Source organism: Thunnus maccoyii, chromosome 17 (assembly GCF_910596095.1).
Source record: "Thunnus maccoyii chromosome 17, fThuMac1.1, whole genome shotgun sequence".
Classification (NCBI taxonomy): Eukaryota; Metazoa; Chordata; class Actinopteri; order Scombriformes; family Scombridae; genus Thunnus; species Thunnus maccoyii.
Genome location: NC_056549.1, coordinates 3,420,547 through 3,446,439, shown reverse-complemented (window position 1 = coordinate 3,446,439; position 25,893 = coordinate 3,420,547). Strand labels below are relative to the sequence as shown.

General features: G+C 37.2%; 2 protein-coding genes across 2 annotated transcripts; both read right to left on the bottom strand.

Moving 5' to 3' along the window:
* LOC121882129 lies at positions 1-24,988 on the bottom strand. Its single transcript, XM_042390156.1, has 10 exons — positions 24,912-24,988; positions 24,398-24,443; positions 4,172-4,438; positions 1,954-2,289; positions 1,542-1,811; positions 1,251-1,322; positions 961-1,029; positions 419-502; positions 299-327; positions 1-124 (listed from the first exon to the last, which is right to left on the bottom strand). Coding segments are annotated over exons 2-10 (1,212 nt in total). The 5' UTR covers positions 24,399-24,443; positions 24,912-24,988; the 3' UTR covers positions 1-40.
* On the bottom strand, positions 10,168-13,247 carry LOC121882143. Its single transcript, XM_042390179.1, has 7 exons — positions 13,028-13,247; positions 12,536-12,868; positions 12,124-12,393; positions 11,885-11,956; positions 11,339-11,425; positions 11,219-11,247; positions 10,168-11,044 (listed from the first exon to the last, which is right to left on the bottom strand). The coding sequence occupies exons 1-7, from the start codon at positions 13,086-13,088 to the stop codon at positions 10,961-10,963; spliced, it is 936 nt and encodes a 311-aa protein (XP_042246113.1). The 5' UTR covers positions 13,089-13,247; the 3' UTR covers positions 10,168-10,960.
* Positions 24,989-25,893: the final 905 nt, after the last annotated feature.

Sequence of the window (25,893 nt, the reverse complement as noted above, 5' to 3'; positions counted from 1 at the left end):
GCAATCAAAGGCTTTAACTTCTCATATAAAAAGTTGTTGATCAGTGGAGTCTGACAGTAGCAGAAGGTTCTCCATCGTTTTCATAGTCCACTGTACCTTCATCTTCATCTTCATCATTATGCACCTGTGAAAAACAACACAACACACCTGAGATTCTGAGATTAAATAGAACAAATAAACAACCTTTGTTTCAGACTAATACAGTCAACACTGTTAATTCTTATTGTCTTTATAGAATCACAGTAAATAGTGAACTACCACAAACATAAACATTTGAATATTCAGTTTTAAAACTCACAGCATTGTCATCCATCTGTGATTTGTTCACTGGAAACACAAAAAAAGAGTTTAGCTTCATCAGTAAAAATCTGAGTTCATCAAAACTTCTTGTTCATAAACGTTCTGTGAATGTTCTCACCTTTAGTTCTAGTCCATATGTTGACTGACACAAAGATTATGAGTGCAGTTAAACCCACAGACACGATGATGAACCTCAACCAAACTGCAAAGAGAATTAAAACATTAAAAACATTTTTAACTGTTTAGACTCCTGTAGTTAAAAGATGAGAGAAATACAGTATATACAGCATGTGTGCTTTTTATAACCTGAAAAATGTTGCATTTATCACTGCTTCATTACAATATTAGTACAAAATTGTTCAATATTTAAACTGAACTGTGACTAAGTGTATGTTGCTACAGATAGGAAGCACCAAAAATACAAATCTACAAATTACAATTACAAATATTTCTCTTCTATCTGTTTTGTACTTTAAATGTCAAAGGCTGAGAGACAGAAAGAGAGAGAACAGTGAACAACAACAAGGTTTGAGACTCAGACATGTGTGTGAACACACTGACTGAGATGAACTGAATAAGAGAATATCTCCACCCACAGCCAAGACTCAGTCTGACATTCATACTTTAGACTCAGAGAGATACAAGTTGTTAAATCACTACCTTGTTTTGTTGGAGTATCATTGGTTGTTGGTGTTGATTTTTTTGTTGCAGTTCTTTTAGTGTCCTCACCTGGACATGAAAAAAGAACAAAAGAGAGACAGAGAGATGAACTGGAAGACAAAAGAACGTTTTTTCATTCATTCCTGTTGATGTTGATGTTGTGGATTTTGCTCACCTGGACAAATAAAATCCCCAAATACCAAAAAACTGTGGTATCTCCACCCACAGCCAAGACTCAGTCTGACATTCATACTTTAGACTCAGAGAGATACAAGTTGTTAAATCACTACCTTGTTGTTTTGTTGGAGTATCATTGGCTGTTGGTGTTGATTTTGTTGTTTCAGCGCTTTTATTGTCCTCACCTGGACATGAAAAAAGAACAAGAGACAGACAGAGAGATGAACTGGAAGATAAAACGGCTTATTTGCTTTTTCCACTTATTCCTGTTGGTGTTGATGTTGTGGATTTTGCATCCTCATCTGGACAATTTAAATCCCAAAATACCAACAAACTGTGGTGAGAAAATACCCCATAATAACCATCTAAACAAAAAAAACAACTAAATGAGGCAGTTTACTCACCTGAAGACTGAGGGCTGAAGGCAAACTGCTGCACCTTTCGAGTGTAAATATCTGTCACGTTACACTTGAATATCTCAGAATACTTTGACGTTTCAGCAAGATGGGAAGTTGTAAATGTCACAGTGGCAAAGCAAAGAGACTCCTTCATGTGCTGAGTGTTCACATCCCAATAATTACCCTCATACACCCACTTCACTGTCTGTCTACACTCTCCATATGTCGACACAGAGCAGCTTAACGTCACCTTATCAGTGTTCTTATGTTCAGTCACTGGTGAAGATGGAGATATTGTGAGAGAAAGACAACAAGAGTCAGATTAACTTCATTACTGCAATCATAATTATTGTAATGTTTCAGTATATTGTTCTAACAAGACAGTTTGAGCTGAAAACATGATGATGTAAATACTCACTGTCAACAACAGAAAGATCAACATCAGAGTATTGACCTTGTCGTTGTCCTGATTTGTTGTACTGTAGGCAGGTGTAAAGACCAGCATCCTCAACTGTGACCTTCTTTATAACCAGAGAACAGTTCGCTGTAACACTCAGTCTGTCTGATTTGGCTTTGGCTTCTTCACCAATCTGCCCAAGTTCAACCAGCTCTACTGTTTCTGTGTTTCTTAAATCAGTAAAGGTCCAGGTAGTACTGTCACATTTATCCTGATCAGTCATCACATGTTCACAAGACAAAGTGACTTCATTTCCATCTCTGACAGTGATGTCGAGGGAAGTTTGTCCAGTTACTGCTGTTGAGAATTTGAGAGAGAAATGTGATAAAAGAATGTGAAATAAGAATATTACTGTAGTGTGAATGTTAAAACACATAACATATTTGACTGTCTCAGTAAGATAAAGGTTATTTAATTAAGTATAATAAAGACTATTGTACCTTACCTGTTAACTGAAGCCCCAGTATCAGAAATAAAGACATTTTAATCCATCTGAGTTCAACCATCATTTTTCTCTGTCTTTCTCTTTTTCTTTTTCTCTTGCTCTTAACTCTCAAAATGTCCTTATTAGTGTTTCATACAGAGAAATATACTGTCTACTTCCTATCATGAGTAAAGTGTCTCCTCCTCACTTGTGTCAACTTTCTGTAGGTGGAGTATAGTGTTATCATTATATAGGGATTAGATATTATAGAAGTTTAGGGTGATTGTCTCCACCCACTCACCACCAACACCACTTTCTTTCCACTGCTGTATTTCAAAGTACATCATGTTTATGATCATGAATTCATCATGTAATTCTTTTAAAATGTGAAAATACGGATGTAAGATGGTACAAATTTCACACTAATCTGCTGACGGGCAGAGACATCTGCCTGGTTAAATAACACTTCTATACGACTGATTTTAAAGCAAAGTAACTGATTATGAAGCAGAAGTATGTTTCTGCTTTAAAACAAAATGACATTTTTTATCATGTTTAACAACAGACAGGATTCATGATGATGATTGACAGCACACATGAACAGACAGGTGAAGAGTCAAACTTTGACTCTTGATGCTCAACATGATGCAACATGGTGATACTGCAGCAGCTGGGAAAGAACAGATAAGATGTTTTTGTTAGTGGTCTGAAACCTGTTAGTTCCTCATTGTATTTTTGAAGTAAATGTTCCTGAGAACTGAAGGGGAAGTGTTTTAGTGAGAATGTGGTAACAACAGCAGCAGAGCTCTGGAGGTTTTACTCTCTAACAATGACGAGATAAAAACAGATCTGATTGTGATTTATTATTATCATTATTGTTGTTATTGGATATATATATATATATGTGCTTTATCCAAATGTTTCTTTTGTATTCAACTATCTTGCAACATTAGTTTATGGAATATCATGTTTCTACTGTGGGATGAAAGTCTGAAAGAATCGGCTCCTTTTCTGATAATATGGTCTAAGTTCATCCTCTGCTGGTTTTGAGTTGTGCGTAACAACGTGAGTGACGTCAACCTCTTGTGAATTTTGCATGTTTTTTTCTTTTTTAACTCAGTATGATGCTTCACTTCAGCCAGCGTCTGACTGGCTTGGTTCAAGTATTAGCAATCGTATGTTTCTGTGGAAATGGTTTATACGGTGGCTGACGAGGGCAAACACACTGCAACTTAAGAAAACACATGCAAATGGACAAAACACAAGAAAATCAAGAAAACATCCTCATCAATTTGAAAACACATGTGCAGCATTTAGAAAACACACTGCAAATACCACAACATAACACATTACAGAAACAACAAGGGAAGTGTTTCCAGAGGACACTTAAGAGTGATGAACACGTCAATAATTCATAAGAGAAACATTGTTAAAACACAAACGAGGCCTCTTTCCTACCGTAGTAAGGTAGACAACAAGCTACAACCTTATTTTCAGTGAGCCGTCCTCTGAGCTGGACTAATAACATTGTTCTCTATGTACAGCTGACTGTGAGACGAAGGTGCAGAGACCGAAAAGAGACACTTCAAACAATATTCAATAACTTCACTCTTATAGTGTCCCCAGAATCACTTCACACATCAATGGTCTCCTGTTAGTTATACAACAACACTTAGTTTGGGAAGAAGGGTTAGAGGTTATTGAATATTGATCTCTCATTATTGAACTGTAGTTTGTGATAATTCATATTCTCACCTGAGGACGGAGGGCTGAAGGTAAACAGATGTTCTTTGTTAGTGTAAACATCTGTCACTTTACACTGAAATATCTCATGAGATGTTGACTTCAGCTTGAGATGAGAAGTAGGAAATCTCACTGCACCATAGCAGTCATCCTGTGATATTGTCACGTTTTCATCCACATCATGACCCTCATACAGCCACTTCACTCTGTGTCTACATGAATCATATGTCCACACAGAGCAGGACAGCGTCACATAGTCACTGTCTTCATGTTTATTCACTGGTGAAGAACGTAAATACAAAATTGCTTCATCAATTATTGTAATGTTTCACTATATTGTTCTAACAGTTTGAGCTGAAAACTTTATGGTGCAAATACTCACTGTTAATAACAGACAGAAGAACCTGGGCGTCTGGTCCTGATATGTGCTGTCAACAGAAGTAACGACCAACATCCTCTTGTGTGATCTTCTTTATAACAAGAAAACAGTTTGATGTAACACTCAGTCTGTCTGATATAACTTTGGCATTTTCATGAATCTGTCCACATTCGACCAGATCCACAGTGTTTCCTGAACCTCTGAAGAGCCAGTTAGTATTGTCACATTTATCCTGATTGGCTGACACACTTTCATAAAGCAAGTAGCTTCATCTCCATCTCTGACAATGAAGGAGGAAAACTGTCCAGTCACTGCTGTGATAAAGAGGTGATAGAAACATGAATAATAAACTGAAATATAAACATGGCTTTTATGCTGACGGATAGCATGAAGAAAAATTTAGATTCAACAGAAGTTTTCAGGTTGTAGAAGTCTACTAAATCCATCAGGTGAAAAACAATCAGCTGTTGTCTGTTTTAATCCAATAAAATGTTTCTGGTATGTTCTATGTATTCTTACCTGTAATCTGAAGCTCCAGTATAAGAAATAAAGACATTTTAATCCATCTGAATTCAGCCATCGTGCCTCTCTGTCTGCTTTTTCTGCTCCTTCTCAGCTATTAACTGTCAGAGTCTCTGAACGAGTGTGCAGGGGAGGAGCAGCGATTTCAAAAGTGCGTGGGTTCTAGAGGTGGGACATGAGCACAGCAACCCCCCACCTTTGAGCCCTGTTCCAGTCTCAACCAGCCAAATCAAAATGAATGCCATGCATTTAAACAATTTTTCTACTACTGTACTTGTAACCACTGCTTCAGCTTACCATAAAATAATTACTGAGACCATATGAATGTAACAACTCAGCAGAATTTATTTAGAGTCTGGTAGCAGTTTACTACTTACATCCAGTTATTTGTAAGAACTGCTGTACTGGAGCATAGCTATCCTTATTACATTTAAGATAATCACAGAGTATCTTTATCCTACTTCCTTACATACCTTATAGACATGAAATTAAAGGAAACTTACACTTCCATTAAAATGAAATGGATAATTATAGATGCATAACAAATTGAACCCTGGTAACAAATCAGTATCAGTAAAGAGTCATTAATGAATCCATGGATTAGTACAACCTAAACTGTCTTCAAATTTTATTTTTTTTTTGTCTTTAATTGGGAAATTAAATACCAAAAGTTCTCTAGGAGGTTTTGTATCAGCAGGTGTCAGTTCCTCTCCAACAGCCACAGGAAACAAGCTGTCCCTCTTCATCTGAAGTCCACCTCCAAGCTAACAGGAGAATCATATCATATAAGCAGGTGATTTGAGGCTAGTGAGTGTAGAGAGTGAGCAACTAGCTCTCACAGGCCACAGCTCCAATCTGAACCCTTTTCAAGCTCAATAATAAATAGTAATATTACTGTGGTCTAGCTTTAATACACAGTACAAGCTATAGCTCATTCTAACTTATTTTAAATGCAAAAGACACATAACTCCCTAACATAAGGAGTAAAACTATGATTTCTAAAGCAACATATTCCTTTGACATTTAGCTTAAAACAGCATGAACTGTGTGAGCTTACATTCTGGACACAGAGGTAACTTGTACATATTCTTGCCAAAGTCTAATTAGCGATTAGCTTAACTCATGATTAGCAATTAGCATGCTAATAATTAATTTGGTCGTTAAGACTTTACAGTAAGGCAGCACATTTCCATAAGACAGACAGATGTTACACATCTTAAATATGAATGCTCACCTTTGTCTATGACTATTTGGAATTACGTTTCTGTGAAAGTGTGGGTGTGACAACACCCGTAACACCCATGGCTGCAATGTCCCTGTGAGTGCGTGTTGAAGAGAACTGTGTCACTTCCTCATAGTGACTTCCCTAATAATATAATTTGGTAATACTTACATTTTCACTTTTTGCCATATTTGTTGAATTATACAGTCACTACAGGACCTATAAAGTAAAGTGTTCCTAAGATGTTCTAAAATACAGCAGTAGAAGAGGAAGCTGTGATTCAGTGTCACTGGTGTGTGGTCAGACCACTTCTCTGACACAAAGAAGAAGCGAGAAGAGTGTGTGATGTATTTGCTTTAGTCTCTCTCCAAAACAATGCAACAAACACGAATATTAATTTCTAAGAAAAACTGAATGAAGCATAAATTGAATTTTATTTTAAATTGTGAAACTGTACAATAGATCTACAACCTCTTGGAATTTCTTATAATTTCCACTTTCCATATTCAGCTGTTTAATATATGACTCTCAAGGATGACACCAAGTGGGGATGTCACATGATCACATCCCACCTCTGCTCAATTTTGCCTTTTGACACTTTTGTACCATAACAAAGCAAAACTGAACAGACATAAATGTTGAAATTATTACACTCTGAAAAATAACAGATACATGCTTAAAGAGAAAAAATATATAAGAAGAAATAAAATAGCAGTGAAAACAAAGATTTTAACTTTAACTCAACACTAGAACAACCATCACTGAACGTAAATGTCTTTCTCTTCATGTGTCAAGCACAGTCTGTTCTGCACACTGTAAATAACTGATTATTAGGATAAAATCTCTATGAGGTTTGGACAGTATAGACAAATTCCCCACAGAGACACAGTCTCTATTATGAAGTAAAGTGTAATTGGCTGAGATTCTGGGGAAAAAAAATTGATTTTCTCATCAGAAAGCTTTAACTAATCAGTTATAAATGAATTTTTATGATATGAACACTGTGGTCTGTTATTTGTTGGGTTTGTTGATGGTAGTGTAGAAGTTGCTGGGATCAGTGGAGGCTCCAGCAGAAGAGGAGGAAGCTTTCACAGTCCTGTAGGTCACTGCATCACCTTCATCATCACCATCACCACGAACCTGGGAAACAAAAGGGAAACAGCAACACATATAAATTACACATAATGACATGAAAATACATAATAACATAAGTCGACAGGAGCTGAGAGATCATTTTGCTTCTATTTAACAACTAAAATATTCACTTTGCAGCAGCTGTTATTTGCTGATTAGATTGTGAGATATCTTGTGTGTGAAGCTGACATGTTGGTCTGATGGTGGCGCTAGAGAAAAAGTGAGGAGACCACTGACAAATCTTGTAGATTCTTCCTTTTGGGACCATGAACCTTCAGTGACCTTCATATTAATATGCTCTTGAGCTTTTGAGGAATCTTTATTTTAGAGCAAATACTTACTCATGTCACAATCCTTAATCACAAAAACACAAAGGCTTTTAAGATAAAATAAATATTCTTTTCTCTTCTTCTTGACAAAACATTTTCCTTCATCCAGTAACAACGCCAGAATAACCAAACACTCAGGTTACCCGGGCATTACTGTTGGTCAAAGGCACCAGAAGTAGGGGGTCAAAGGGGCCACTGGCCCCCTACTTTACCCTCCTTCCACATTCTTCATCGCGAATCACTGTATCCCCCGCAAAAGCCCCTATATTCAAATACTTATGCTAAAAAGACCTTTCAATCATTCCCGTCCACTCTAAAACTTTCTGTAAAATCAAGCAGGCAAACATAAAATGGGAAGAATATTTACATTTTAATCCAATCAAAGAGGACATTGTCACACAAATCAAATGCAGACAGTGTACATTGCAACCAATAAAATTGTTTCAATGCTGTGTGTTACATGGTTTAAGTCTGTTTGAGCTAGCTGAACTAACCTTAGCTAGGGTCTTATCAGATGTAACTTGACAACATGGAGAAACCCACACAAGCCTGTCAATGACATAATCAGATACTTTGTGTAAACTTTTCTTGTCAACAGACAGAACTCAGGCTGTGGCTGCTGTGTCAGAAACACTCTACTATATTTGGTCATCTGTCAGTGTCATCATGCATTTATTCTGTGGAAGTTCAAGTGATTTAGAACTGTGTTCTATATTTGACTGATATTCAAACTCTTAACAGGAACAAGAGTTTCATAGAAAATGAATGATGCAATTTTAGACTTGGAGGGAAGTGTCAGTCCCACTGTATAAACCTAACGCTGCATATCATTTAGTTTGCAGCAGAAAGCTTCCTGTCTGTGCTCTGTTTATTTGCTGCACTCAGATCATATTCAAAAAGAAAATTAAAGTGCTTAGTTGATTTATTGAGCACTTTTGGTGGTCACAAGTCAGAGGCTGTGTAAAGGCACAGAAGTCAAAGAAGACTACAGATACATTAAACACTATACAAAACACATTTAATCTCCTCACACAGAACAGATTGTTAAATATAGATATGGGGCATGGCTGCTAATGACACAAGGACAATGTTAACAATCCTATTGCCTGCTTGCTGTTACTCAGCTGCAGTCGTGTTGCTGTCCTGTAAACTTGTATTTTCAGGTAATTGAACAAACAAGCTTGTATCTAATCCCACAAGCACTAGTTGGCTGCTTTGTGTTTGAAATTATACTGCCACCCTGTGGTGAAAGCAAGCTATAGTTACTCTGCAAAAGTTTAGCGAGTCTCCGGTCTATCTACTGCTACACACACACTGACAGATGAACAAATATAGTGAAGCATTACTGACAAATCAGCCACAGTCTGCATTCTGTCTGTTGACAGGAAAAGTTTACACAAAATATCAGATTGTGCCAGTGACATAGGCTTGTGTGTGATTCACAGCTTAAAAAGAATTTGGGAGGAGGGTAAAATGGCCCACTGGACCTCCTACTTCTGGCGTTCTTGACACAGACACACACACACACACACACACTTTTTGCCCCCCAGATGGATTTATACCGACTCACCCTTCTAATTTTACTTTATTCTCTCTCCCAGATGGAAATAAGTGTAACTTTATACCAGGTGTAGTGTGTAATCTCACTGTGTCCTGATTGCTTTCAGGAGTCACAGCAGGGTTTAAGCTCAGTCCCTGGACAAATAACAGTCTAGTTACAGTTTTCTATTGACAGCAGTGAATACTTAAAAGGAACATAACATGCTTTTTGTGTTTTACACCATTTGTGAGGAACTTGCACCATTTCTACAATTTGTACTGAATTAGATCTGAACTGTCAAGAATGACTAAACAAACACAAACAAACAACAAGGACCTAGACAACCGTCAGATAACCTGAGGCCAAAGGAGAAGCTATGGTTATCTGCACCTAGCAGACATCCCTAAATGTTAACCTCAAACATAAATAAGGAGAAGTTCAAAAGTTCCACAGGGTGTGGTGTAAGTGACAGTTAAAGAAAAGGTCACTATTTTGAGTAAAGTCACATAACATCAGCATGTAACTGATAGATGTCCTAGAGATAGATGAGCGGTAGAAGAGCTGAGTGACCGCAGCAGTTTCTGAAGGAGGACTCTAATATACGTCTACATTTGTGATTCACTACCAGCATTTTTAAACCGGCATGGAGCTGCTGTTGCCTGTTCTTACACATACTGAGGGGTCATCTTTGCTTTTTCTTCGGTAAGTCTATAATTGTCATCAGCTAACCTGTGTTAGCTAGCTAGCTAACCTTAGCCTACTGTAAAACTCACAGCCTGGTAGGGCAACAGTTATTTATTTATAAATTATATTTTGAGTCAACAAGACCGTACTCAATAAGTATTTAACCCACAAAATTGTATATTAATGTAAATATTAAAATTATCAACCAGCCATAGTTCTTGAAAAGCTTTGTAATTAACATGTAAACTAGGCAGTCAAAGGACAAACAGCCATGAAGCGTCTGTTCAGCGTGAAGAACAATCATTGTGAAGTGACAATAATAATCATACAAAACAAAGGAGGAAAGTTAGTTATCTTTTGTATTTCTGTGGTCACATATACTTACACTGAGCTCAAACTGATCTATATACAATTAATATACATATGTGATTGTGTTGTATTTATAGAGGCAGCCTGACACCTCCAGCCTGGACATCAGACCCTCTATTCACTTCAGTTCAATTCAGTTCAGTTTTATTTATAATTTATTTCTGTATTTGTGTTATTATCCGTCCACTGCAGCTCAGCAAGGAAACACAGAGAAATACTGGCCAGTAATATAATATCAGTTATAGTAAAGAGAAGACAGGTACTGACTCTATTAGAGCTCCCAGCTCAGTTAAGTCTATTCTACACAATTTAAAACATATCTCACTCAGCAAACATGTTAAAAACAACACAAAATGAAAGTTACTTAAAAATGTGTTTTTCTGCACAAATAATGAAAGAACTGAGAAGAAGCTACAGTGTAAAAAGTAAAATTTAAACATTTGTTTAAATTCTTAAAATGGGTGAAAAGTTTGACAAAACAGTGCTGCAGTTAAAAAAAGAATCAGCCACCTAAACCCACCAAAACACAAACAAAGGCTTTAACTTCTCATATAAAATCTGATGAAATGTTATTTAACTGCGGTGGACTCTGGTGAGTTGATGTTGGTGTGAAAGTTGTTGATCAGTGGAGTCTGACAGTAGCAGAAGGTTCTCCAATGTTTTCATAAGTCACCGTACCTTCATCTTCATCTTCATCATTATGCACCTGTGAAAAACAACACAACACACCTGAGATTCTGAGATTAAATAGAACAAATAAACAACCTTTGTGTCAGACTAATACAGTCAACACTGTTTATTCTTATTGTCTTTATAGAATCACAGTAAATAGTGAACTACCACAAACATAAACATTTGAATATTCAGTTTTTAAACTCACAGCATTGTCATCCATCTGTGATTTGTTCACTGGAAACACAAAAAAAGAGTTTAGCTTCATCAGTAAAAATCTGAGTTCATCCAAACTTCTTGTTCATAAACGTTCTGTGAATGTTCTCACCTTTAATTCTGGTCCATATGTTGACTGACACAACGATTATTATGAGTGCAGTTAAACCAACAGACACGATGATGAACCTCAACCAAACTGCAAAGAGAATTAAAACATTAAAAACATTTTTCACTGTTTAAACTCCTGTAATTAAAAGATGAGAGAAATACAGTATATACAGCATGTGTGCTTTTTATAACCTGAAAAATGTTGCATTTATCACTGCTTCATTACAATATTAGTACAATATAGTTCAATATTTGAACTGAACTGTGGATTAAGTGTATGTTGCTACAGATAGAAAGCACCAAAAATACAAATCTACACATGACATTTAGAAATATTTCTCTTCTATCTGTTTTGTACTTTACACGTCAAAGGCTGAGAGACAGAAAGAGAGAGAACAGTGAACAACAACAAGGTTTGAGACTCAGACATGTGTGTGAACACACTGACTGAGATTAACTGAATAAGAGAATATCTCCACCCACAGCCAAGACTCAGTCTGACATTCATACTTTACACTCAGAGAGATACAAGTTGTTAAATCACTACCTTGTTGTTTTGTTGGAGTATCATTGGTTGTTGGTGTTGATTTTTTTGTTGCAGTTCTTTTAGTGTCCTCACCTGGACATGAAAAAAGAACAAAAGAGAGACAGAGAGATGAACTGGAAGACAAAAGAAATTTGTTTGGATCGACTTATTCGCTTTTTCCACTTATTCCTTTTGGTGTTGATGTTGTGGGTTTTGCATCCATCGAAAAAATGAGAAACTAAATGAGGCAGTTTACTCACCTGAAGACTGAGGGCTGAAGGCAAACAGCTGCACTTTTCCAGTGTTTTTATCTGTCACGTTACACTTGAATATCTCAGAATACTTTGACGTTTCAGCAAGATGGGAAGTTGTAAATGTCACAGTGGCAAAGCAAAGAATCTCCTTCATGTGCTGAATGTTCACATCCCAATCATTACCCTCATACACCCACTTCACTGTCTGTCTACACCGTTGATATGTCGACGCAGAGCAGATTAACATCACCTGTTTAGTGCCCTTATATTCAGTCACTGGTGAAGATGGAGATATTGTGAGAGAAAGACAACAAGAGTCAGATTAACTTCATCACTGTAATCATAATTATTGTAATGTTTCAGTATATTGTTCTAACAAGACAGTTTGAGCTGAAAACATTATGATGTAAATACTCACTGGTAACAATAGACAGATCAACCTGAGAGTCTTGATATTGTTGTTGTCCTGATTTGTTGTACTGAAGGCAGGTGTAAAGACCAGCATCCTCAACTGTGACCTTCTTTATAACCAGAGAACAGTTCGCTGTAACACTCAGTCTGTCTGATTTAGCTTTGGCTTCTTCACCAATCTGCACAAGTTTAATCAGCTCTACTGCTGCTGTGCTTCTTGAAACAAAGGTCCAGGTGGTACTGTCACATTTATCCTGATCAGTCATCACATTTTCACAAGACAAAGTGACTTCATCTCCATCTCTGACAGTGATATTGAGGGAAGTTTGTCCAGTTACTGCTGTTGAGAATTTGAGAGAGAAATGTGATAAATGAACTGAAATAATAATATGACTGTAGTGTGAATGTTAAAAACAAACAGCATATTGGACTGTCTCAGTAAAGTGAAAGTTATTCAATAAAGTACAATAAGGTAATAGTGCAAATTATTGTACTTTACTTGTAAACTGAAGCCCCAGTATCAGAAATAAAGATATTTTAATCCATCTGAGCTCAACCATTGTGCTTCTGTCTTTCTCTCTGTCTTCTTCTATCGCTCTTAGCTCTCAAAATGTCCTTATTAGTGCTTCATACAGAGAAATACACTGAAATACACTTCCTATCATGACTAAAGTGTTTCCTCCACATTGTGTTTTCAGTGTGTTTTCCTCACTTCTAAATTACCGATTTTTTGTAGGCGGAGCATATTATTATCATTATATAGGGATTAGATATTATAGAAGTTAAGGTTGGTTGTCTCCACCCACTCACCACCAACACCACTTCCTTTCCACTGCTGTATTTTAAACTACATCATGTTTATGGTCATGATGTCATCATGTAATGTTTTTAAAAAGTGAAAATATGGATGTAAAACAAATTTCACACTAATCTGCTGTCGGGCAGAGACATCTGCCTGGTTAAATAACACTTCTATACGACTGATTTTAAAGCAAATTAACTGATTATGGAGCAGAAGTATGTTTCTGCTTTAAAACAAAATGACATTTTTTTATCATGTTTAACGACAGACAGGATTCATGGTGATGATTGACAGCACACATGAACAGACAGGTGAAGAGTCAAACTTTGACTGTTGATGCTCAACATGATGCAACATGGTAATACTACAACAGCTGGGAAAGAACAGATAAGATGTTTTAGTGGTCTGAGACCTGTTAGTTCCTCATTGTATTTTTGAAGTAAATGTTCCTGAGAACTGAAGGGGAAGTGTTTTGGTGAGAATGTGGTAACAACAGCAGCAGAGCTCTGGAGGTTTTACCCTCTAACAATGACGAGATAAACACAGATCTGATTGTGATTTATTAGTATCATTATTGTTGTTATTGTATATATATATGTGCTTTATCCAAATGTTTCTTTTGTATTCAACTATCTTGCAACATTAGTTTATGCAATATAATGTTTTTATTGTAGGATGAGAGTCTGAAAGAATTTCTGATAAGAAATGGACATAGAAAGTGGTTTATACGGTGGCCTACAAGGGCGAAACATGCTGCAACCTAAGAAAACACATGCAAATATACAAAATGAAAACAAATTAAGAAAACATCTTCATCAATTTGACAACACATGCGCAGCATTTAGGAAATGCGCTGCAAATACCACAACACATTACAGATACGACAACAGAAGTGTTTCCAGAGGCACTTAAGAGTGATGAACACTTCAATAATTCATAAGAGAAACATTGTTAAAGCACAAATGATGCTTATTTCCTACCATAGTAAGATAGACAACAAGCTACAACCTTATTTTCAGTGAGCCGTCCTCTGAGCTGGACTAATAACATTGTTCTCTATGTACAGCTGACTGTGAGACGAAGGTGCAGAGACCGAAAAGAGACACTTCAAACAATATTCAATAACTTCACTCTTATAGTGTCCCCAGAATCACTTCACACATCAATGTCAATGTCAATGTCAATCTCCTGTTAGTTATGCTACAACACTTAGTTTGGCAAAAAGGGTTAGCTGTTATTGAGTATATGAATCTGTCCACATTTGACCACTATGATCCACTATGTTTCCTGAACTACTGTAGATCCAGTTAGTATTGTCACATTTATCCTGATCCTATCCTGGCTGTCACACTTTCATAAAGCAAGTAGCATCATCTCCATCTCTGACAATGACGGAGGAAAACTGTCCAGTCACTGCTGTGATAAAGAGGTGAAACAGAAACATGAATAATAAACCAAAATGTGAACATGGCTTTAATGCTGACAGATAGCATGAAGAAAACTTTAGATTCAAGAGCAGTTTGCAGGTTGTAGGAGTCTACTAAACTAATCAGGTTAAAAACAAACAGCTGTTGTCTGTTTTAATCCAATAAAATGTTACTGGTATGTTCTATGTATCCTTACCTGTAATCAGAAGCTCCAGTATAAGAAATAAAAACATTTTAATCCATCTGAATTCAGCCATCGTGCCTCTCTGTCTGCTTTTTCTGCTCCTTTCTTAACAGTCAGAGTCTCTGAACGAGTGCATGTTGAAGAAAAATTTGTCACTTCCTCATAGTGACTTCCCTAATAAGTTCCCTGGAAATGTTCATTTTTACATTTCATCATATTTGTTGAATTATACAGTAACTACAGGCACCATAGAGGAAAGTGGTACCAAGATGTTCTAAAAAAAACAGCAGCAGAGGAGGAAGCTGTGATTCAGAGATATATATAATGTCACAATGTCACATGTTCATGTTAAAAGTGGCCGATGTGTCAAATAATGAGGGAAACGTATGTAGCAGTAATCCCTGTGAGCAAAAAGCAGCAGCTTCAGACTGCTCTGAACATTCAGTTTACAACATTCTTGTCTACTTTCAGCCCGAGCTGACGTCAGGTCGTGATGGATTTCTTTATATGGACATCTGCTACGTGCACAGCGCGAGAGTTCGCTGCTCCACTCTGGGAGTAGTTACACCAAGCCACGACTCCATTACACAGCACAGCTAAGTAAAATAAGTAGTTTACCTGTTGGAGGTGTGCTGGTCGTCTGCAGCTCTTCATCAAACATCATCATCACTGTGACTGTTTCTGCTTGTACTATTCCTCTCTGCGTGATTTCTAACTGATCCGCTGAACAAATGGCTCCAAATATCTCCATATGTTATAATGTCGGATGTCAATACTAAACATGGTCAAAGTTCCAAAACTTGAGGTGAACGTCTGTAAAAATGCTCCCTGTAAGTCAAAAGTCAGGACTTCAGCCTGCCCTGAATGTTTCATTTGCAAAGTGACCTCTACTTCCCCATCAAACTGACTGATGTCAGATTGTTCATACATGCCCACAAACAGCCATCTGTTCTGTAGTCTTAGTTGTGTTGAAAGCTCCACTATAAGTGGCCGAGACAAACTCCACTCATGCCTACTTCTGACTAAATTATTTAATTTTAATTGTTAAAATAAAACAAAGTCTGATGTCTTACACCATTTGTGAGGAACTTGCACAGTTTGTACAATTTGTACTGAACTAGATCTGAACTGTCAAGAATGACTAAACAAACACAAACAAACAACAAGGACCTAGACAACCGTCAGATAACCTGAGGCCAAAGGAGAAGCTATGGTTATCTGCACCTAGCAGACATCCCTAAATGTTAACCTCAAACATAAATAAGGAGAAGTTCAAAAGTTCCACAGGGTGTGGTGTAAGTGACAGTTAAAGAAAAGGTCACTATTTTGAGTAAAGTCACATAACATCAGCATGTAACTGATAGATGTCCTAGAGATAGATGAGCGGTAGAAGAGCTGAGTGACTGCAGCAGTTTCTGAAGGAGGACTCTAATATACGTCTACATTTGTGATTCACTACCAGCATTTTTAAACCGGCATGGAGCTGCTGTTGCCTGTTCTTACACATACTGAGGGGTCATCTTTGCTTTTTCTTCGGTAAGTCTATAATTGTCATCAGCTAACCTGTGTTAGCTAGCTAGCTAACCTTAGCCTACTGTAAAACTCACAGCCTGGTAGGGCAACAGTTATTTATTTATAAATTATATTTTGAGTCGACAAGACCGTACTCAATAAGTATTTAACCCACAAAATTGTATATTAATGTAAATATTAAAATTATCAACCAGCCATAGTTCTTGAAAAGCTTTGTAATTAACATGTAAACTAGGCAGTCAAAGGACAAACAGCCATGAAGTGTCTGTTCCGCGTGAAGAACAATCATTGTGAAGTGACAATAATAATCATACAAAACAAAGGAGGAAAGTTAGTTATCTTTTGTATTTCTGTGGTCACATATACTTACACTGAGCTCAAACTGATCTATATACAATTAATATACACATGTGATTGTGTTGTATGTATAGAGGCAGCCTGACACCTCCAGCCTGGACATCAGACCCTCTATTCACTTCAATTCAATTCAGTTCAGTTCAGTTTTATTTATATAGCGCCAAATCATAACAAAAGTGATCTCAGGGCACTTTTACATAGAGCAAGTCAAGACTGTACTCTTTGAGCTCTACTGTTCATGTCCACTCTGTCACAATCTTTGAAAGAAATGTAGAGATGGACAAAAGTTTGAACATTAACAGAAATCATAAACATTTTATTAATGTACTTGTTACCTGAGCGGACCTGGCTGTTATAAAAATTATGATTACGCTGTCTATGAGTGTTACTATTTTATCTAGATCATGATGAATTGTTCCTGTCTTGTCCTGCAACTCTGCAACATCAGCAGATTTATCAGCTAAGGTTAAAGGAAGTTCAGCATTATATTTGAAAAGAGGAAGATGAAGAAATTAAAATTCGTTGGAGACAGGGAGAGACATTGGCTCCTGGACAGGAGAATTGAAAACAGACATGACGTTATCTATAAGTCTGTATTTTGATAGATTAAGAAAAGAACTGTAACGCCCACTTAAGGTGTATAAAACCTTGTTGTAAGCGCTCCACTAGGAGCCTTTTTCTTTTTAACCTCATCCTGTGTGTTACATTGTGAAACGCTCCTTCTTGTACAGAAAATAAATTCTGTCAAATTTTGATACTTCAGCTGCGGTCTCTACTGTTTAATGGTCATTACAAAGAAATTATTTTAACACTGGCTGTGACTCCTCTCTTCTTTTTCTCAGTATTATATTATATTATATCACCAGCAGATGGTGTCATTGTACCTCAGATAAACACAAGGTTACAGGTTCATCTCCTGGTTTCTTCTATGAGGCATGTTCATGTTCTGCTCTCTTTGTCTCATTCACAGTCAAGTGGAATTGAATCTAATTTTCCTTTTATGTCAATTGTGCAAAGTGGCTCCTTTGACTCATTCTACCAACTGCATGCTGGGATTGGCTTCAGCCAGCTGTTTTAAGAAAGGATAAATTGAGATCAGGTGACTGTTTTTGTTGCTTTTTCAAAGCTTAAATATGTCAGATTTCAAATGTTCCACCATGAATAAACTGCTGCTCATAGTCCTCCAGTTCATCATCAAACCTCACTGGTCTTTCTAGTGTTGAGCAGGAAAAATACATGAATATTTCTGCTTAAAATTATTCTTTTTGGCCGCTGTTCACTTCCTGTTTCCAAATATGAGTTGGGACATTTTTAGAAAAAACGTATGTATACTGTTGCCATGACAACCAAGGTTGCCTAACTTCAACCCAAACCATGATCTTTCCCCAAATATAACCAAGTGGCTTTTGTGTCTAAACCTAACCAGACCTTAACCACAACATTGTCACATCATAAAACACCATTATTTTGTAACAGTGATTTGTAACGGTTTTGGAAAGCAGCGTATTACGCTCCAATGGGTCGTTCTTGAGTGCAGGTACAAACAACCTATGTGGTCGTTTAATTTGGAGGACTTCTTGAGATAAACACCACAACCACATGACACTCACAGTAACAGACAGGCGACACTTTATTAATGCACAAGATAAAGACACTACTTTCATCTCTGAAAGTCTAATAACCTACTTTATGGTTACTTAGATTTTGTCTCCAGTAGTTCTCTGTAAGGCAGACGCCATTGAGCATGCACAGAAACACAGTTCACTTTCCAGCTAGCTTTGCTAGCTTGTTGTGCTACTTGACTTTGTACTACATTGTAAATTTCTCAAAACACTTCAGCACAAAGTCAACAGGTTGTGATATGTAGCACAAAAAGCTAGCTAAGCTCTGTAAACAGAAACGGGTTTCTGCACATGCAAAGCTGCGTCTGCCTCTAACATGAAAAAACAGAAACAAGATCTTGGGATGAATGTGTGTGTTTGTGTTAATATTTCACTCTAATACACTAAAATAATGCACCAAACACATGAAAAAGTCTGAAAGATGCATGAAACATTAACTAGAATTTATTTTAAGCTGTAAAACTGTACGATAAACTTACAGCCTCTTTGGATTTCTTACAGTTTCTGCTCATTCAGATGTTTGATGTAGGGGAAAGTCCCCTCATGTCTCGAATGCAGACGGTACAAACCCTCAAGCAACAGAACCTTCTTCAACCCCCCAGGAATGCCCACCAACAACACATTAGTGAGATTTCCATTCTTCTTACTGACCAAACTATCACAACATCCTGCAAACAAGATCAAGATAAGAAAATCATCTCCTGCTTGGCCACTAAAGACCATTAAGACCACTGACCCTGCCACCTTTGACGCTTCAAACCCTTCAAGAGCACCAACATGGAAAGACCAATTCACACCCCAGTGTGAGCTGCAGAGTCCAAAATTAACTTTTCCACTTGCCAGCCAAGTTGGCTGGTAGACGAAAAATTTAATGGCCAGACTGATTTTTTACCAGCCAAAATAATAAATTACTTTTTACTATTGCAACTTGCTATTATTACTATTTATCAGGTCATCTTGGTCTCATAAATGATTCTCAATCAATATTATAGTGGTGTGCAAACATGCACTTCAACACATAAATGTGCTCAAATTGGAATTAGATGCCATCACATTAATGTAAAGACTACAGCAGCACAAGCAATCATGGGGTCACATGTGAATGGGAGCAGGGATCGATATTCAGGGAAATCTGTACCACCAATTTCCCACCTCAAGAACTTTCACATATGAACTCCAGACAATGTCCAGAGAAGCAGGTTCAGACATTTATGAGTTCACAAATTCTTACAGTTTAAAAACAGCTTTTTATTGCCAGAAACATCAAATTAATACAACAGCAATGTACAGTTTGAAGTGAGGCAGTTTAAAGGACAGGTTCACATTATTCAGGTGACCAAATGACCATTGAAACAGGTTTTGCTCGTTGTAATCAAAGATCCCTTTCTAACATGCTTCCAGTGTCAGAGATGAGGAACAAAATCCTCATTCTGTACAAAAATATATTCCAAAGTTTAAGTTAATATGAGGCTTCAGCACTCAGAGTTAATCAAATCAAGTTTGCCAAAGTTATTAGTTAGTTAGTTTGTTAGTTACAGTCTTTTTATTTCCGTCTTTGTGTTATTATCCGTCCACTGCAGCTCAGCAAGGAAACACAGAGAAATACTGGCCAGTAATATAATATCAGTTATAATAAAGAGAAGACAGTTACTGACTCTATTAGAGCTCCCAGCTCAGTTAAGTCTATTCTACACAATTTAAAACAAACATGTTAAAAACAATCCAAAATGAAAGTTACTTAAAAATGTGTTTTTCTGTACAAATAATGAAAGAACTGAGACAAAGCTACAGTGTAAAAAGTATCTGTTCTGTAGTCTTAGTTGTGTTGAAAGCTCCACTATAAGTGTCCAAGACAAACTCCACTCATGCCTACTTCTGACTAAATTATTTAATTTTAATTGGTGACAAAAACAAAGTCTGATGTCTTACACCATTTGTGAGGAACTTGCACCATTTGTACAATTTGTACTGAACTAGATCTGAACTGTCAAGAATGACTAAACAAACACAAACAAACAACAAGGACCTAGACAACCGTCAGATAACCTGAGGCCAAAGGAGAAGCTATGGTTATCTGCACCTAGCAGACATCCCTAAATGTTAACCTCAAACATAAATAAGGAGAAGTTCAAAAGTTCCACAGGGTGTGGTGTAAGTGACAGTTAAAGCAAAGGTCACTATTTTGAGTAAAGTCACATAACATCAGCATGTAACTGATAGATGTCCTAGAGATAGATGAGCAGTAGAAGTTTCTGTACAAATAATGAAAGAACTGAGAAGAAGCTACAGTGTAAAAAGTAACATTAAAAAATTTGGCTTAACTTCTTAAAGAGGCTGAAAAGTTTGAAAAAACAGTGCTGAAGTTAAAAAAAGAATCAGCCACCTAAACCCACCAAAACACAAACAAAGGCTTTAACTTCTCATATAAAATCTGATGAAATATTATTTAACTGCGGTGGACTCTGGTGAGTTGATGTTGGTGTGAAAGTTGTTGATCAGTGGAGTCTGACAGTAGCAGAAGGTTCTCCATCGTTTTCATAGGTCACCGTACCTTCATCTTCATCTTCATCATTATGCACCTGTGAAAAACAACACAACACACCTGAGATTCTGCGATTAAATAGAACAAATAAACAACCTTTGTTTCAGACTAATACAGTCAACACTGTTTATTCTTATTGTCTTTATAGAATCACAGTAAATAGTGAACTACCACAAACATAAACATTTGAATATTCAGTTTTTAAACTCACAGCATTGTCATCCATCTGTGATTTGTTCACTGGAAACACAAAAAAAGAGTTTAGCTTCATCAGTAAAAATCTGAGTTCATCAAAACTTCTTGTTCATAAACGTTCTGTGAATGTTCTCACCTTTAGTTCTAGTCCATATGTTGACTGACACAAAGATTATTATGAGTGCAGTTAAACCCACAGACACGATGATGAACCTCAACCAAACTGCAAAGAGAATTAAAACATTAAAAACATTTTTCACTGTTTAGACTCCTGTAGTTAAAAGATATACATATAGCATATATTTTTAAGCTAGCTGCGTCGTGTCACCGGCACAGCTGATGGAGGATGCTGGAGTGGGAGCTGAGATAAACTCTCAACTGAAGGGAAAATGGCTACGTTTTGCTGTGTATGGGGGCGCCAGGTAATGATGAAGAGGGGAGAAGGGTTCGGGTTTTGTATGTGTGTGATTGTGTGAGTGTGTAACTCGTCTCACAGTCTCAGAGTTCAATCCACTTGGTAAAGGGTCTGTTATGTTTTCCCCACAACTCCTAATCAGTTCAGTTTAATCCAGTTTCACAAATGTATGACCTCCCACCCCCCAGAGCCAGCAGAAACATCAGATAGTTCGGACCACCGTGTTTAACTATATAACTTTAAACGTTACAGTTACAGCTGAAAATGACAACAGAGAAAAACAAGTTTGCTAAGTTCACATATCTCCGCAATTCAAATCAACCTCCAGTCGTCTACCCAGAAAGGACTGTTGTTGTGAGCGCGACGTCACGGTCTGTAATTCTAATGAATGGCAGAGTAATAATTTTAGCTTTTTTCATTTCAGCACAGCTAGGTGTGCTGTCATGCTGATTTGAGCACATTCTAAATGTCTAGTTGACCAATCAGATTGCTTGGTCGGAACTACGTGTTGTATAATTTAGGCTTGTGGCAGTGGTGATGGAACTTGTGTAATTTCTCTCTCTCTCTCTCTTTCTCTCACTCTCTGAGTCACTCACATACACACTGCTAGAAGCAGCCACTTTGTTGTTGAAAGTGTTTTGTGGAGCCATGCATGGACCCATAACATGTTAAAAAAACTACAACAAGGTTTGAGACTCAGACATGTGTGTGAACACACTGACTGAGATGAACTGAATAAGAGAATATCTCCACCCACAGCCAAGACTCAGTCTAACATTCATACTTTACACTCAGAGAGATACAAGTTGTTAAATCACTACCTTGTTGTTTTGTTGGAGTATCATTGGTTGTTGGTGTTGATTTTGTTGTTTGTGTTGAACTTATAGGTGTTGATTTTGTTGCTGCAGCTCTTATAATGTCCTCACCTGAACATGAAAAAAGAACAAGAGACAGACAGAGAGATGAACCAGAAGACAAAAGAACATTTTTCCACTTATACCTGTTGGTGTTGATGTTGTGGTTTTTACATCCTCATCTGGACAAATAAAATCTTCAAACACCAACAAACTGTGGTGAGAAAATACCCTTCAATAAGTTAAGGGTGATTGTCTCCACCCACTCACCACCAACACCACTTCCTTTCCACTGCTGTATTTATAACTACATCATGTTTATGATCATGATCTCATCATGTAATGCTTTTAAAAAGTGAAAACATGGATGTAAGATGGTACAAATTTCACACTAATCTGCTGTGGAGCAGAGACATCTGTCTGGTTAAATAACAGTTACATACAAGTGATTTTAAAGCAAATTAATTGGTTATGAAGCAGAAGTATGTTTCTGCTTTAAGACAGAATTACATTTTTTTATCATGTTTAACAACAGACAGGATTCATGGTGATGATTGACAGCACACATGAACAGACAGGTGAAGAGTCAAACTTTGACTGTTGATGCTCAACATGATGCAACATGGTGATACTGCAGCAGCTGGGAAAGAACAGATAAGATGATGTTGTAATGGTCTGAGACCTGTTAGTTTAGTAAATATTTCTGAGAACTGAAGGGGAAGTGTTTTAGTGAGAATGTGGTAACAACAGCAGCAGAGCTCTGGAGGTTTTACTCTCTAACAATGACGAGATAAAAACAGATCTGATTGTGATTTATTTTTATCATTATTGTTGTTATTGGATATATATGTGCTTTATCCAAATGTTTCTTTTGTATTCAACTATTCAACCTCTTGTGAATTTTGCATGTTTCCTTCTTTTTTAAGTCAGTATGATGCTTCACTTCAGCCAGTGTCTGACCAGCTTGGTTCAAGTATTAGCAATCGTATGTTTCTGTGGAAATGGTTTATACGGTGGCTGACGAGGGCAAACACGCTGCAACTTAAGATAACTCATGCAAATAGACAAAACACCAGCAAAATAAGAAAACATCTTCATCAATTTGACAACATGTGCAGCATTTAGAAAACACACTGCAAATACCACAACACAACACATTACAGAAACAACAAGGGAAGTGTTTCCAGAGGACACTTAAGAGTGATGAACACATCAATAATTCATAAGAGAAACATTGTTAAAACACAAACGAGGCTTCTTTCCTACCATAGTAAGGTAGACAACAAGCTACAACCTTATTTTCAGTGAGCCGTCCTCTGAGCTGGACTAATAACATTGTTCTCTATGTACAGCTGACTGTGAGACGAAGGTGCAGAGACCGAAAAGAGACACTTCAAACAATATTCAATAACTTCACTCTTATAGTGTCCCCAGAATCACTTCACACATCAATGGTCTCCTGTTAGTTATACAACAACACTTAGTTTGGAAAGAAGGGTTAGAGGTTATTGAATATTGATCTCTCATTACTGAACTGTAGTTTGTGATAATTCATATTCTCACCTGAGGACGGAGGGCTGAAGGTAAACAGATGTTCTTCGTTAGTGTAACCATCTGTCACTTTACACTGAAATATCTCAGGATATGTTGACTTCAGCTTGAGATGAGAAGTAGGAAATCTCACAGTAACTGAGCAGTTATACTGTGATATTGTCACGTCTTCATCCACATCATGACCCTCATTCAGCCACTTCACTGTGTGTATACATGAATCATATGTCCTCACAGAGCAGGACAGCGTCACCTGCTCACTGTCTTCATGTTTAATCACTGGTGAAGAACATAAATACAAAATTGCTTCATCAGTTATTGTAATGTTTCACTATATTGTTCTAACAAGACAGTTTGAGCTGAAAACTTAATGGTGTAAATACTCACTGTTAATAACAGACAGATAAAGCTGGGAGTCTTGTTGTGATCTGTGCTGTCGACAGAAATAAATATCAGCATCCTCTTGTGTGATCTTCTTTATAACCAGAGAACAGTTCGCTGTAACACTCAGTCTGTCTGATTTAACTTTGGTATTTTCATGAATCTGTCCACGTTTGACCAGATCCACTGGGTTTGAACTACTGAAGAACCAGTCAGTATTGTCACATTTATTCTGATTGGCTGCCACATTTTCACAAGGCAAAGTCGCATCATCTCCGTCTCTGACAACGACGGAGGAATACTGTCCAGTCACTGCTGTGATGAAGAGGTGATAGAAACATGAATAATAAACTGAAATATAAACATGTCTTTTATTCTGACAGATAGCATGAAGAAAATTTTAGATTCAACAGAAGTTTGCAGGTTGTAGTAGTCTACTAAACTAATCAGGTTAAAAACAAGCAGCTGTTGTCTGTTTTAATCCAATAAAATGTTTCTGGTATGTTCTATGTATCCTTACCTGTAATCTGAAGCTCCAGTATAAGAAATAAAAACATTTTAATCCATCTGAATTCAGCCATCGTGCCTCTCTGTCTGCTTTTTCTGCTCCTTCTTTCTTAAGTGTCAGAGTCTCTGAACCGGTGTGTGTTGAAGAGAAACGTGTAACTTCCTCATAGTGACTTCCCTTATAAGTTTCGCGGAAATGTACATTACTCTGCAAAAGTTTTAGGCGCTAAAAGTAAAGTGAGAATGCTTACAAAAATATTGCTATAAATTATTTTAATTTATCAATTAACTTCTTACAAAGTTGAGTAAACAACAGAAACCTAAATGAAATCAATATCTGCTGTGAGCAGCTTTGTCTTTAAAACAGCAGCAGTTCTCCTCTTCTGTGGATTTATTATTTAGGCCGTCTCAGGTGCTTCTTCATGTAATCTCAGATTGACTCCATGATGTTGAGATCAGAGACCATCTGTTGCAGGACTCATCATTCTTCTTGTTGCTGGAAATAGTTCTTTATGTCTCTAGCTGTATGCTTGGGGTCATTGTCATGTCATGAATACATTTGGGACCGATCAGACATCCTTCTTTTCAGACATATATATAGTGTCTCAGTGTCGGATGTTCATGTTAAAAGTGGCCGATGTGTCAAATAACGAGGTAAACGTATGTAGCAGTAATCCCTGTGAGCAGAAAGCTGCAGCTTCAGACTGAATGTTCACTTTCCGTTTTTTCCTACTTTCAGCACGAGCTGACGTCAGGTCGTGATGGATTTCTTTATATGGACATCTGCTACGTGCACAGCGCGCGACTTCGCTGCTCTGCTCTGGGAGTAGTTACTCCAAGCCATGACGTCATTACACAGCACAGCAAAGTAAAATAAGTAGTTTACCTGTTGGAGGTGTGCTGGTTGTCTGCAGTTCTTTATAAAACATCATCATCACTGTGGTTGTTTCTGCTTGTACTATTCCTCCCTGCATTATTTCTAACTGATCCACTGA